The sequence below is a fragment of the Ceratotherium simum genome, chromosome 23 (genome assembly GCF_057802395.1).
Source record: "Ceratotherium simum simum isolate JZ-2026a chromosome 23, ASM5780239v1, whole genome shotgun sequence".
Taxonomy (NCBI): domain Eukaryota; kingdom Metazoa; phylum Chordata; class Mammalia; order Perissodactyla; family Rhinocerotidae; genus Ceratotherium; species Ceratotherium simum.
The window spans coordinates 1,123,374-1,137,463 of NC_141922.1; the positions used below are offsets into that span (position 1 = coordinate 1,123,374).

A 14,090-nucleotide genomic window follows, 5' to 3' on the forward strand; every position below is an offset into this window, starting at 1 on the left:
TGTTCCTTCTGAGTCCCTTTTCCTTTTCCGTTTTTTTCCTCTTCCTCAGGTGCATTTAAAAGCGAGATGATCTTAGTGGTGGGGCTTATTGCTCCGTGAACCTTGAGGCCAGGGATCTATCTGCCAGTCTTTTCCTTTGAGCTGGAGCTGCTGCAGAGAGGAGCTGTCCTCTCTGAGGATAGTGGGTGGCACATGTTCGAGGCCAGACTCAGAGCCAGGGGAGAAGGTGGGGGATAGGACAGGAGTTTCACTTACTCCCTCCCCACTTTCAGAACAGGACCCTGCCCCACCACGGCCCTCAGAGCCCCTCGGCCGGCGCTCACCTCCAAGGCACCGCCGGTAGGGACAGATGTGCGATCTCCTTTTTGTAACTGCACTATCACGCACTATCTCTGGGACGCTGACCTCCAGCGGGCTAAAGCAGCTGCCACCGCACACCTTCCTCCAGCTTCACATTCCACTCTGTCTTTATGGGTTTTTGCCTTTATAAAATCCTTTTCGTGTCGTTTTAGAGGGGAGGGAAATGAGAAAAACATTCTGCCACGTGTCAGTGGCGGTGCCTACATTTCATTTTCAACTCTCCCAGGGCTGAGGAGACCTGCCCAGCCGGGGAAGGCCCCTCGCCGCCTCCGGCAGGCCGCAGCGACGCGGCCGAGCTCAGGCCCTGCGCCGCGCCGTCTTCACCGAGTCACGGCCTGCGGACTGCGCGGCTCGCGGATGGAGCCGGCGGCCTCTGAAAACAGTCCGGGGACCAAGGCGACCCGGGGCACACCCTTCCCACCCACCGGTTCATGGCCCGTGTCCTGGGTCGCAGTGCTACCGACTGCAGGTGACCGAATCCACGACGCCTTGGGTTTTGACGCACGACAGTTTCACGGACCGCCAGGAAGGAGAGAAGGCTGCCGATTCTGTGAGGCACACCATCTCTCGGGAGGCTCATTAGGCCCCGGAGGCGTTCCGACGCAGAGAAGAGCGTCTCCAACCCGACTGACACACGGTGCTTCTTCGTCACCCCCTCAACCCTGCCGTTCGCGCGGTGGGGTTCAGCCCGGGGCCCGCCGGCCTCCGCCTGCCTCTGGGCGGAGTGCGGCGACGGCACCGGTTCTTCCGTAAAGGAGGCGGAAAAAAGGAGCGGCGGCCGGAGCGGGCCAGGAGGCGAGGCGAGGGGCTGACCCCGGATACTCAGGCTGCAGGGTCTTCGTCCGCGGAGGGCGGGCCGCGGGGGTAGCCGAGGCCCGGACGACCACACGCGCCCCGGCCCCGCCCCTTCCGCCCCGCCCTCTCGCGGCGTTAACTGTCCCTTCCTGCACCGGAAGAGCGTTCCTCTCCCCTTCCACGTCGCTGGCGAAAGGGCCTTTTATCGCGAGAGTTCCGTCCTTTTCCCGGCGCCTTCCCAGACGCCCAGATCGCGCGAGACCGCGGAGGGAGCAGGAGCGTCTGGCGCGCCAGCGGCCGCGACGGGCGCAAGATGGCGACGGCGACCATAGCTCTCGTAAGTGAGATCCCCGTGACCGCGGGCTGCTGCTCAGCTGGCGGGAGCGGGTCGTCGGCCAGGCCAGGGCGCCGAGGGCTCCCCGGGGACACGATGGTCGCTCCCGGGCCCCGCGCGGGCCTCGCGGCCCTTGGTTGCTCGAGGCGGGGGCCGGCCCCAGGCCGCAGCTTCCGGCCCGCAGGCTGCAGCTTCCGGCGCCGGGCGCGGGAGGGCCGCACGGGGGGCGTGCGGGGCGGCGGGCCAGGCCGGGCGAACAGCCTCAGGGCGGAGCCAGGCGTCGTCGTCCGCCTCTGCCGACCGGGTGTGCCTGTGGCCCGGCTTGAAGGCGGGGATCCCGGGAGCGATGGCGTCCCTCCTCCCTCCTGTATGCAGGGAGGCCGCCGGGCGTGCGGGGACCTGTAGGGAGGGAGCCGGGTCCGCTGAGGAGGGTGGCTTGCCCTGTTCAGGGGTCTGGCGGGCACCAGAGGCCAGATCCTACCCAAGGTGCCATAGACGGGGTGCCCGAGCCGTGCTCAGGTTGGTGTGGGCACCCCGAGGAAGGAACCCCTTTCTTGCTCGGTGCTCGCCTCCCTTTCAGCCACATGGACTGATTAGCATAGATGGAGACCCCTACTCATATAGCACCTCCGTGGTGAAGTCTGCCCTGACCCTTTTCTTCTCTCCGCTTTGCATAGTGACTGACCCTTCCTGGACCCTTCACGGAGACACTAAGTCTCTTTATTTCCCTGCCACTCTCCCCCCGACCCGTACCCATAGTGATGTGGTGAGGTCTGCTTGAGAAGGCAGATTTTGCAGGTGGCTGGAGGCTGGATTGGTAGGGGAGACATCTAAAGGTCCGAAAGTGTGATTAGACTGCCCTGGCCAGGCCCGGAGCTGGGGGCTGATGCCCAGTGAGGGGGCTAGGCTTGGCTCCCCCGGGGCAGAAACTGACTCCCAGGGGGAGAGAGGTCCCAGCTTATGAGGGGGTCCCAGTGTGTGATTCTCATGTCTGGCTAACTCCACTGTCCTCTTTGTACCATGTCTTGCTTCCTGTTGAAGCCAAAGAATGAATGACCTTTGTGAGAGGGAAGTTAGAAAAGAGGTGAGGGTTGAAGACTTGGTGACTGTCCCGGGCAGCAATCAGAGTTGAATGGTGAAGGAGAGGTAGGCTTGGAGATAAGGACCAAGACTCCTGGGAAGATGGAGAAGGTGTAGGAGAGGCCAGTGACAGTGGACGCCTCCTCTCCCCAAGCATCCACAGAGCAGTGGAAACACCAAGCCCCGGCCTCAGTGGGCACTGGAGGCTGGAGCTGGCAGCACCTGTGCTCTTGGGGACTGAGGGGTGAATTGGGGCTCAGCTCTGCTGTGGCACGGTGCCAGACACAGGTGGTATCATAGTAGAGGTGGACGTGGTCAGTAAGTCTGAAACCTGTGAGTTGGGGTTTCAGTAGGGGTGTTCGTTGCCCATCTGAATTCTGTCGAGAGGTTAATATGTATATATAAACTGTAAAGGCGTAGGCTTACCTTATCAGACTCTGAGAGTGAGGTCCGGCCTGTGGTCTAACATGTTCCTCTTCTAAACTTTTGAATGGACAGGTTTCTAGAAGAGTTGCCTGTTTCTCTGCTGTCTGTCGTAATTGGACACAGTGAGAGCCTGTGTTCCATAGTCCATGCGTGCTGAGCAGCACTGGTTGCTGTCCTAAGCTGTGGCTTTGGCTCTTGTGGGAGGTGGGATGGAGTGGCACTGAACTTGGCTGACAGGGATCTGGTGGGGAAGGATGCAGTAAGATGCAGAAGATGCCTCTTCTCCCTGGGGTGTGCCTTCTACCTGGTGCTGCAGAAACAGGCCACAGCCCCTTCTCAGCAGGGGCATGGTGTGCTGGCTGCATTGTGTCTTTTTGGCTCACTCTTCCGTTCTTCCCCATCCTCTGATAGCTGGGCTCACTGCCCTGGGGGCTGTCATCCTTGGGTTCTGTCTGGCAGGACCATTGGGACTGTCCCCCCTTGCCGAGAGCACAGTTGCTTTCTTCTTCCTGTGTAGGTCCTGGCCTGCATGTCACTTCACAGGGAGGCCTTCCCTGGCTGCCATGGCTGAGTATGCCTCCTAGTTCCTCTCTTCTCACTCTGAGCTTGATTTTCTTCTTAGTGTTCATTAACTACAGAAATCCTCTTCTGTAGGTGCTGGTTGGCACGTCTCTTGTCTTGTCTTTGCTGCATCTGCAGTGCCCAGCATGGAGCCTGGCGGTGCAGTAAACAGCATGGCACCGTGTGAAGGGGACTGAACAGATGGAAGGCGGTATCCTGCAGCAGCCCCGCCCAGAGATTTGATGTTGGATATTATAACAATACTAATAGTCACTAGAGCCTATGGCTCGCTCGCCATGCGCAGGGATTGACTTCAGTCCTTTACAAGGAGTGACTGGATCTTTGGGCCAGAGGCCAGCTCCCGGAGACTGAATCCTGGAGATGTTAAGTAATTACTTAACTTTTCTGGTTTTCTTAAGAAGAAATAATCCTTCTTGCCTTGGGCTGTTGACCCAGCAGGAGTTTGGGTTCCAGAGTCTTGGAGCTGCAGCTGCACTGCCCCCCCGCAGGGGGTTTCTCACCCCTCAAAGCACTGAGGGGGGGCTTTGTGTCTGCAAAGCCTGCGGTTTTCATTGCCAGAGGGTGACAGCATGGGACTAGCTGTGATGATAAGTCAGTTTCCTCCAAGCATCTGCTTAGAGCAGAACTCTAGGCTCCCTGGGACTGGGCACTTCATTTCTGCCGTGGGTGGGGTGGGGTGTCCTGTGTAGAGTCCCTTGGTGGACTGTTGTAGGAAGTCTCTTCTGAGCCGTGTTCTCTCAGCGCTGTCCTGGTTCCTGTGTTAGCTATTACAGTAATTCTGGAGAGCAGGAATTTATTTATAAATGTGCCCTAAAATTGGCTTTCTTCACATGGGTCTAGGGGCTGGATTGCTTCCTCAGACCTGAAGTGATCTCTTGCTGTGGGCTTTGAGAGGCAGCCTCTGCCCTGGGTGCGCTCCAGGAGCCACCAAGGGACTTGCTGCAAAGCCAGACTCTGACTCCGCCCCCCAGGGGCCGTGCACCCACTAGGTGCAATCCCCTTTTCCTTCAGCTCTCTTTGGGGCACCATTTCTAAGGAGCAGTGGTGCTGAGTTCAGGGCCGCTCCAGGCAGGGCACAGGGCTGGTCTGCCACAGCTTTCATGCCCGCTGGCCACGTCTCCAGTGCAGCCAGGCTTGTACTGCTGTTCCTCCTTTGAGGCTAAAGTGCCTCAGACACGCTCTGGCCGAGTCAGCCCTGCCTCTGGCTTTGTGCATGGGGCTCCGAGGGTGGGCATGGCGGCGCCCGGTGTTCCTAATATCTTTGGCTCTCTTCCTTGAGCTGGGAACAGGCTGAGTGTGTTCTGCTCTGTTTTCACTGGTGCCCTCTTAGAAGGTAGAGTAGGTCCCAGGGCTTTTCCACCAAGGCCCCCACACCCACAACGTTGACCGCCTCCTGCCTTCAGCCTGTCTTTGCCCCTGCCGTCCTGCTAAGCCGTGTTCTTCCATGGGGCTGGCTCTGCAAGCGTGCTCTATGGCCCCTCTGGTTGTGGGTTAGGGGCGTGGCCAAGCTCTCAGCTGCCCTTTCTGGAGTTAGACAAGCCTGCACAGTTGACTGCTGGGGGAGGGAGGCTTGCACATGCAGACCACCTGCCCCGCCTGCCGCTCAGAGGTGTGTCTTCAGGAGGGGCGTGGGGCCTGGGCTTGGCCAGAATCTGTGGAAGGCACTGGAGCTGATGGTGAGCAGTGGGCCAGCCCAGGTGTGTGTGCAGGGTGATAGAGAGGTGCCCCTGTCTGCCTCAGAAGGAGATGAGGGGAAACAGCCAGCTGTGCTCCTTGTCATCCTGTTCTGTCCTTCCTGCTGATGGGAAAGGACCTGGTCTTTAGGATCTCAGCTGTGTGGCCTGAGGGCAGCTCTAAATCCAGGAGAGGATGCCTTTCATTGGGGCCAGGGCAGGAGCCCAGCCGGGTTTTCTATCCCCTCTACCCTGTCCCTCCCTGGAGACTCGCTGCCAACTCAGGGCTGCCCCAGATTTGGCTGTGGTTTCTGCCGGGCCAGCCCCTTGTGTCAGGGCCCTGGGCAGGTGTGCTGGAGGAATGGGTAGGGTGGGGTGGGTGGAGTGTAAGGAATGTTTAGGGGCCAAGCTGGTTGCTTCCTGTGCCCCTGCCCGGCCTCCCTTGCTCATCCCTGGGGAGCTCAGCCCTCAGCTAGGGAAGATGAGAGATGGCCTGGGTGGGTGGGTCTTGTGACTGTCCGTTACAACATCTCCTTCCTGCCTGCAGCAGGTCAATGGCCAGCAAGGAGGGGGGTCCGAGCCGGCAGCGGCGGCAGTGGTGGCAGCGGGAGACAAATGGAAACCTCCACAGGTACTGACCTTAAGCATCCTCGCCCTCAGGCCTGCCTGCCCGCCAGCCTGCCTGCCCGCCTGCCTGCGCATCCCTGGGCCCACAGAGACCTGGCTGGGGGCAGGGCGGGAGGAGCCCCAGGGACTCTTCTCTCCCTTCTGGGCAGAGGCACCTGTCCTGCCCCCGCTCCACCCAGCTTTGGGCCTGGCTCCAGCCTCCTCGTCCCTGCCTCTCCCCTAGCGTCCGTCCTGCTTCTGTGGTGGGTCAAAGCCTCATGTGTCTTCAGATGCCAGGCAGATGGTGACAATGATGAGGTGGGGGCTGAACCTCAGCAGATGCGGGCTCATAGCCATCAGTGTTGTGCAGAAGGGCAGGCATGCGTTCCAGAACGTTCAGGGTATTGTTAAGAGTCAGAAATAGATTTTCATTTTAGATCTCTAATTTAAGTAAAGCAACAAAGCAGAACAACGTGCAAGTCAAAGCACAGGTCTGGGTGGGACTTGGGCCCAGGTCTGGGTGGGACTTGGGCCGTCTGCAGGGCGCAGCATGGGCCAATCTTGTCCTGCTCCCTTGGCCGGCCTTTGGGAGCGTCCTATGGGAGGTGGAGCTGGGCCTTGTTGCTGGGTGATAGGATGGATCTTCGTGCTTCTCCTTGGCAGCACCTGCCTCCAGAGGGTTCCAGGGGGCTCAACAACGTGGCCTGGAGGTCTGTTAGGGCTGGGTCCTCCTCTGCCTCCCGCCCCACACACTCAGGGGAGGGCTATAGTATGCAGTCTGGATCCTGGGAAGTTCTGGGGACTGAAGCTGATGGCAGGGGTGCCAGGGTGTCCCTCTAGCCAGCCCTCCTCCGCCCTGGCTGGCTGTGGAGCCAGCCATTGGTTGGTGGGAGAAGGGCCTTTTGTTTACCAAGACAAAGAAGAGATTGAAAAGTTTCTAAGGGGCTGAAAGGGGGTTGCATTGATTACCATGGTGACAGCCTGCTCTAGAGTCACAGCCCCTGGCTCTTGGGGCCTCTCTCCCACTAAGGAGAACTGGGCTTGGGGCCAGTTGGGAGGGCAGAGAGAACAAGCCTCGAAGGGACCAGACTGGTTTGCTGGGGGAGGGGCCTCCAGGGCTTCCTGCCCTTTGACCCTGTGCTGGAAACCTAGCACTCAGGCTGGTCAAGATGGTGGTTCTTGGGGTTTGGGTCAGCCGGCCCCTTCCTGCCTCGTTTGTACCTCTGTCCTTGCTCATCACTCCTGTGCTGGGGGACTTGCCTCTCTTCTCTGCCATCCCTCTCAAGGCTACGTCCTAGGGCCCCTCTGGAGGGACCAGCGGTGACCTCTCCTTGTAGTTGCTGGGTAGCCGTAGGCCCCTGAGCTGGTTGACAGGCAGATGTGCTCTAACCCCCGACACACATACTCTGCTTGATTTGGGGACCTGGCTTCTCCTCCTGCTTACACGGCTGTATTTTTCCTGCTTCAAACAGCTAAGAAATTAATTTTGACAGAAGGAATGTAAACATAATCCTAGTAGCATCCCCTCTGAGTCTGCAGCGGGCTGTGACTGACTCTCCCCACCCCCCCCAAAGCATCTCCTGGTCCCTGTGCTTGCCTGGCCAGTGTGCTGGCAGGTGTCCACTTCTGTCCCCCCGTGACTGGTCTGCTCCTGGCTTCTTTTCCCCGGGAGCTTCAGCCCAGGGAGGAGGTTGGCGAAGGTGGGCTGGAGACCCCCTTGGGGCTGCTGTGGGCTGGGAGAGTGACTCCGGGTTCTCTGGGCCGTGTGCACAGTGCAGGGATGGGGGATGGGGGGCGGCATAGAGACGTGCTGTGGGGGAGGCCTTTTCCCATACTTGCTCCTTGAGTGGTCCCTGGAACTCCTCCCAAGCAGGGAAGCCAAGTCTGTGGCTGTGGCTGGGGCCATGAAAAGCTGTAGGGGCTTGGGCACCAGGCAGTCTGAGAGTGAGCAGTCTCAGAATACCCAGAGGGCTCTGGTCCCTCCATTGTCTTGGAGGACAGCCGAGGCCAGCTCTCTTATACCGCATGGGACGGAGGTTCCGGGGTCAGGGTTGCTACTAAGGCCAGGCCCCTCATCCTGTTTGCTGCCTGTCTTGGTAGCTCCTGAGGAGGCCATTGTGGCCTGGGCCCTGCATCTGCTCCAGGTTGGCCCAGGGCCCCCAAGGTGCCTGACTGCCTCAGTATGTGTCCTACCCAGGGGTCCTGGGAGAGACAGGCCTGGAACAGGCGCAGGGATGTCAGAAGGGCAAACTTGCATCCAGGTCAGGCAGGAGACAGTCTGTGCTAGGACGTGTCTGTCCCTGGGAATGGGCTGGGCTGGAGGCCAGGTGCAGTTGTGGGGGGGAGACAGGTGGGGTGGGGTTCCTGAGGCCACATGAGGGAGGTCTTGAGCTTATTCTTAACCGTTTCCCTGCTCCCCATCTTCAGGGAACAGACTCCATCAAGATGGAGAACGGGCAGAGCACAGCCGCAAAGCTGGGGCTGCCTCCCCTGACGCCTGAGCAGCAAGAGGCCCTCCAGAAGGTGAGAGTGTACCTCCCAGGGCACTGGGGGTGTGGGGTGCCAGTCAGAGTGGAGGAAGGCCCGCCTCCCCACAGGCTGGGCCCCCCAGTGCTCCTCACCACCTTCTCTCGCAGGCCAAGAAGTACGCCATGGAGCAGAGCATCAAGAGTGTGCTGGTGAAGCAGACCATCGCGCACCAGCAGCAGCAGCTCACCAACCTGCAGGTGAGCTGCTTGGGCCCTACCCTCCGGCCGCGGTGCTGGCTCTGCTGGAGGCCGCCCCACCCAGCCTGGTCCGGGGAGCCTCCACCCCCTTCCCCGCCACCTCCACCCTCTCCTCTTCCTTCTCTTCCTCCTCCTCTGCCTGTGGCCGTCCCCACAAGGTGTTGTGGTTCTCAGTTTCTCAAGGAGTCCTTCTTGGGACGCCCGGGTTCCTCCCTGAGGCACGAGTGGCCCAGCCTTATCCACCTGTTGAGCGCCCACGCCCCTCCCTGCCCCTTCTTTGTAGACCTTCCCTACTCCCCGAGTCGGCTTCTCTTCTTGGACTTCAGACTCTTGCCTCAGGTTGCCCCTGGGCCCATGTCTTCCCAAACCACACAGCTGATGGTGCAGCATGTAGGGGCATTCCTCCCTGCCCCCATGGCCTCAGATAAGAGCCATCAGGCCGCCACCCCTGCAGTGAGCCCAGACCACCTGGGCTGGGGCCCAGGACTGAGAGGACAGGCTGGGGGGGCGCCTCCACAGGGCCCTGCTCTAGACCTGTGGCTGGAGGCTGCAATGGCTGTGGGAAAGAGGCCAGGGTGAGGCCGACAGGTGCCTGGGCCTCGAGCCCCACCCCCTGCCCAGCCCTCAGACATTCATGCTGCTGGGAGATGCCCTGGCTTTTCACCATGCCCCCCCACCCCGCTCCCCTTCCCTTCCTTCTGCCCCGCCAGCCAGGCTGCGGGGCGGGGCACCTGGGGCTCTGAGGCCCCCCTGGGCAGGTGCCGGCGGCCGGCCAGTTGGCCGGCAGTGTGGGAAGGCAGGCGGGCCTCCCTGGCAGGGCGAGGTATGACGAGAGCGGGAGACTGCTCGGCTCCAACAGACTGAACTCTGTCTTTACTGTCTTTCAGATGGCAGCAGTGACAATGGGCTTTGGAGATCCTCTCTCACCTTTGCAATCGGTCAATAGAAATGCTCACTTCTTCCGGGGCTCATGTCCTTAGTCAGGGCTAGAGGGGGGCAGTGCAGCCCGTGTGCTGGGGACCTTGCTCCCCTAGCCGGCCCTGCCCGCCAGCTCGGGACAAGCGCAGCAGAGCGCCAGGCGTGGCGGGGCCAGTGGTGTGGGCGGGCACCCACCCCGGGACCGCCCCTGGGGAGTCCTCCATCTGCTCTGAGGGCCCGCCTTAGAACTAACCGGCCAGGTAACTGCGGAGGGCAGCCGGCCAGGAGGGTAGCTGCCCACGCCAGGCCCACCTGCACCCATGCCACCTGCACGCACGGGGTGTACTGCCCGGGCCTCCAGCTCCGTCAGTCTCCAGGCTGCCTGGGCTCCTGGGTTGGGGTCAGGCCCCTGAGGAGAGAAGGGTCCTAACTCATGGCCTCATCAGACCCTGGAGGGAGGACGGATGGATGGGGTGGGGGCTGGAGGGACCTGAGCAAGAGAGAGGGAAGGGCAAGGACTTGGGCCTTGGGCCTGGCTGTCATTGAGGGGTAGAGGCCCCGCAGCCAGGGAGCGGGCAGTGGCCATGGCCAGAGCAGGCCAGGGAGGAGGCAGAGGTGGAGGCTGTGGCCTTGGCTGCCGTGGGCAGAGGAGTCTGGGAAGGAGACTCCCCTTGATCCCCCAGAGGCAGGCTGAGGAGGAAACACGGCCCTTTCTCTGGGGGCCGTCCCTGAGTGTGCTGCTCTCACAGGGAGATGGCCCTGTCCTCAGGCCAGACAGACCCATTGTCCTCTCTGGAAGTGTCTGACTCTGGGGAGACATCAGGGAGAGGGCTCTTGGCCCACCTGCTGTTGGGAGCCCACACTGAAGAGATGTGCTCCTATCTTGGGGAACTTTGACTTGAGGGGCAGATGGTTTCATGTCTGGGGCGCTTGGTGTGAGAGGGGACATGGTTCCACCTTTGGGGGACTTTGCTTTCAGCATGGAGCCTGAGGCCTGTGTGTTGGGAGCCCAGTTTGAGGAAGGGAGTCCCATTTGGGGGGAATTCTTAGTTTGGGGGAGATGTGGACCTTATTTTCAGGCCCCTCTGTGAGGGAGGGGGAGGCCCGACCTGTGCTCAGCCAGCTGGTGTCTAAAGAAGGAAGCTGGTCTCTGGTTGTGGGGACCTTCGTGGGGGTGAGGGGACCCCTGCTTGTGGAGGGGCTGGAGCCAGGACCCCATCTTCTTTGCCTGCCCTGGGCCTGTGATCTCCTCCTGGGGGCCTGGCTCTTGCTGGTGACCCACCACAAGTGGCTCTGGGAACCTTCCTGCCTGGCATGTCATGTGTGAGGTGGCAGGGGTGGGAACCCCATCCCTGAGAGCATGAGGAGGTCATTCAGCACAGTGGCTGAGCTCGCCCCAGTGTGGGAGCAATATCTGCCCAAACAGAGCCCTGGGCCTGCCTGGCCTGTCACCTCCTGGCTCCAAGGAGCCCTGGGGCTTCTCTTTTTGGCTCTGCCACCTCCTGATGCTCTGGGAGTCCAGGCCCTGTGGGCTGTGGATGTGGGCTGGGCTCCAGGCAGCCCTTTTTTGTGAAGGGTTCAAGGTATTGGGGGGTTGCAGAGCACTGATCCCCCACCTGAGTCAGCCCCACATGAGCAGCTGCTCTTGGTTCTCTCTCCAGGGAGCCCCCATCCGGGCTCCTGACCTCCTCCCCTGGGATCTCTTCTGGGCAGTAGCTGCCCTGTCTTCTGCCCCCCTCTCTTGCCTCCACACCAGTGGGTCCTCCAGCTTGGACGGCTCCCCCTTCCCTCTTCTATCAGAGCCCTTGGCCAGGACCCTGGGAGGATCTCCCAGCCCTGCCCAGGGTACCTGCACCCTAGACTGGAGGGTGGGCTGGGTCAGAGGGCACACAGCCCTGCCTCCCAACCACCTGTCACATTTGCTGCCAGTCTGCCTGGGACCTGGGCAGGCTGGGGTGTGTCCGTGTCCTGCCTTTGGGCCCAGCCGTCCTTCCTGGGTGTAGGGTCCTGCTGACCCCCACCACCCTGACCACAGGGGCTGAGCCTGCACCGCGCTGCCGTGTGGGGAGCCCTCCCCACAGCAGAGCTGGGTGGGTGGGCCAGGAGGGGAATGGGCTGCCCAGCCTTCCGCCACCCTCTCACAAGCCAGTGGCTCTCTCTCCCCTTATGTCCTGCTCCAGATGGCAGCTCAGCGGCAGCGAGCGCTGGCCATCATGTGCCGGGTCTACGTGGGCTCCATCTACTATGAGCTGGGAGAGGACACCATTCGCCAGGCCTTTGCCCCCTTTGGACCCATCAAGAGCATTGACATGTCCTGGGACTCCGTCACCATGAAGCACAAGGTGAGACTTGGTCTGCCCTGCCCCACCCTGCCCTGGGCTCTCCTGGCCTAACGGCACGTCCCTGTATCCAGGGCTTTGCCTTTGTGGAGTATGAGGTCCCAGAAGCTGCGCAGCTGGCCTTGGAGCAGATGAATTCAGTGATGCTGGGAGGCAGGAACATCAAGGTGAGGGCCAGGGAGGTGGGCCTTGGGGCCAGTGCACTGCGTGCCCTATGTTTGGTCACCCAGAAAATGCAGAGCAGCCCCTCCAGAAGCCTGAAGTGCCAGGCCTGGGCTGACTGGGGACTCTTCATCCCCTGCCTCTCTGCAGGTGGGCAGACCCAGCAACATAGGGCAGGCGCAGCCCATCATAGACCAGCTGGCTGAGGAGGCACGAGCCTTCAACCGCATCTACGTGGCTTCCGTGCACCAGGACCTCTCGGACGATGACATCAAGAGCGTGTTTGAGGCCTTTGGCAAGATCAAATCTTGCACGCTGGCCCGGGACCCCACAACTGGCAAGCACAAGGGCTATGGCTTCATTGGTGAGTTTGGGAAGGTGGGGCAGGGGTGGGGCCAGGGCCCACTCAACACTGTGGCTGGCCCTCACTGCTGCTCCTGCCCTGCAGAATATGAGAAGGCCCAGTCGTCCCAGGATGCCGTATCTTCCATGAACCTCTTTGACCTGGGTGGCCAGTACTTGCGGGTGGGCAAGGCTGTCACACCCCCCATGCCCCTGCTTACACCTGCCACACCTGGAGGCCTCCCACCTGCTGCTGCTGTGGCTGCAGCTGCAGCTACAGCCAAGATTACGGCTCAGGTGAGGACTGTTGTGTGACAGTGTCTGGTATAGTCATATCCCCAATCCTTTGGGGACTGGCTTTTTGGGTGGTATTGAGGGCGGCAGCCAAACCAGGGACTGAGCGTAGTGGTCTTTTGGGTTGCAGGAAGCAGTAGCTGGAGCAGCGGTCCTGGGTACCCTGGCCACACCTGGACTGGTGTCTCCCGCACTGACTCTAGCCCAGCCCCTGGGGGCTTTACCCCAGGCTGTCATGGCTGCCCAGGCCCCGGGAGTCATCACAGGTGAGCCTGGCTGGGTCAAGTTTTCCCTCCTTCCCCTGCTCCTTCCTTTCCTTAGGGCTTGCTGCCTTCTACCCTCAGCTTCCTGGCCTGTGTGCTCCAGGCTTAGCTCTCTGCACCCAGGGCAGGCGAGCCACGGCCGGGTGGTGCTGTGCTTTTTCCTGGGATGGTCAGGGGTGAGGGGAGTGACTGCTGGACTTGGTGGGTTTGCTGCAGGTGTGACCCCAGCCCGGCCTCCCATTCCGGTCACCATCCCCTCTGTGGGAGTGGTGAACCCCATCCTGGCCAGCCCTCCGACGCTGGGTCTCCTGGAGCCCAAGAAGGAGAAGGAGGAGGAAGAGCTGTTTCCCGAGTCGGAGCGGCCAGAGATGCTGAGCGAGCAGGAGCACATGAGCATCTCGGGCAGCAGCGCCCGCCACATGGTGATGCAGAAGCTGCTCCGCAAGCAGGAGGTGGGCGGCCTGGGCCAGCGGGGTGGGTGGGGGCGGGGTGGTCCAGCCAGCCACAGCTCTCAGCTGTTGTGTCCGCCCCCACAAACACAGTCCACAGTGATGGTTCTGCGCAACATGGTGGACCCCAAAGACATCGATGACGACCTGGAGGGAGAAGTGACTGAGGAGTGTGGCAAGTTTGGTGCTGTCAACCGTGTCATCATCTACCAGGAGAAGCAGGGCGAGGAGGAGGATGCAGAGATCATTGTCAAGATTTTTGTGGAGTTTTCCATGGCCTCTGAGACTCACAAGGCCATCCAGGCCCTCAATGGGCGCTGGTTTGCTGGTCGCAAGGTGGTGGCTGAAGTGTATGACCAGGAGCGTTTTGATAACAGTGACCTTTCCGCGTGACCTTGGCCCACTTCCCCGGACTTGCACTTGCTCCTTGTTTCCTCGTTTTATAGTGATTGGTGGTGTCTTGGGCCCAGCCGCCCAGCGTGCGGATAAAGGCGCAGATGCTGCTGGCCCTGACTGTCCCTGTCTGACAGTGGTCCTGTGCTTATTGGTTCCCGCGGCCCAGCAGAGGGTGGTGGGGAGCCTCGGGGCTGGAGAACAGAGGATGGGGAGGGGTCTGTTCCTGGTTCCATTCTGCCCGGGCAGCGGAGGACCAGCCGAAAGGTGCGCGTGGCCGGGGTGCCTGCGGGGTTCCCACTGCCCCCTGCACAGGTAGTGCTGGGAGGAGGCTGGCCCAGAGCTCCT

General features: G+C 61.2%; 1 protein-coding gene across 7 annotated transcripts; it reads left to right on the forward strand.

Moving 5' to 3' along the window:
- Window positions 1-1,343: 1,343 nt before the first annotated feature.
- Window positions 1,344-13,873, forward strand: PUF60 (poly(U) binding splicing factor 60). Of its 7 annotated transcripts, none has more exons than XM_004443030.3 (12): window positions 1,344-1,492; window positions 5,798-5,881; window positions 8,284-8,379; window positions 8,493-8,582; window positions 9,470-9,520; window positions 11,681-11,842; window positions 11,914-12,006; window positions 12,152-12,365; window positions 12,450-12,640; window positions 12,768-12,903; window positions 13,117-13,352; window positions 13,443-13,873. In XM_004443030.3, exons 1-12 carry the CDS (start codon window positions 1,469-1,471, stop codon window positions 13,740-13,742), a joined length of 1,677 nt encoding a protein of 558 aa, XP_004443087.1. In that variant the 5' UTR covers window positions 1,344-1,468; the 3' UTR covers window positions 13,743-13,873. The 7 variants fall into 7 exon arrangements, with proteins under 7 accessions (XP_004443087.1, XP_004443088.1, XP_014652763.1 ...); XM_014797277.2 differs by having other exon boundaries at window positions 1,360-1,492; window positions 5,801-5,881; XM_004443031.3 differs by lacking the exon at window positions 9,470-9,520.
- Window positions 13,874-14,090: the final 217 nt, after the last annotated feature.

Bases quoted from the DNA above. Each gene is read 5' to 3' on its own strand.
- PUF60 (XM_004443030.3), top strand. From the start codon at position 1,469: ATGGCGACGGCGACCATAGCTCTC. The intron at 1,493-5,797 runs GTAAGTGAGATC...TCCTGCCTGCAG, and splicing joins CGACGGCGACCATAGCTCTC to CAGGTCAATGGCCAGCAAGG. The intron at 5,882-8,283 runs GTACTGACCTTA...CCCCATCTTCAG, and splicing joins ACAAATGGAAACCTCCACAG to GGAACAGACTCCATCAAGAT.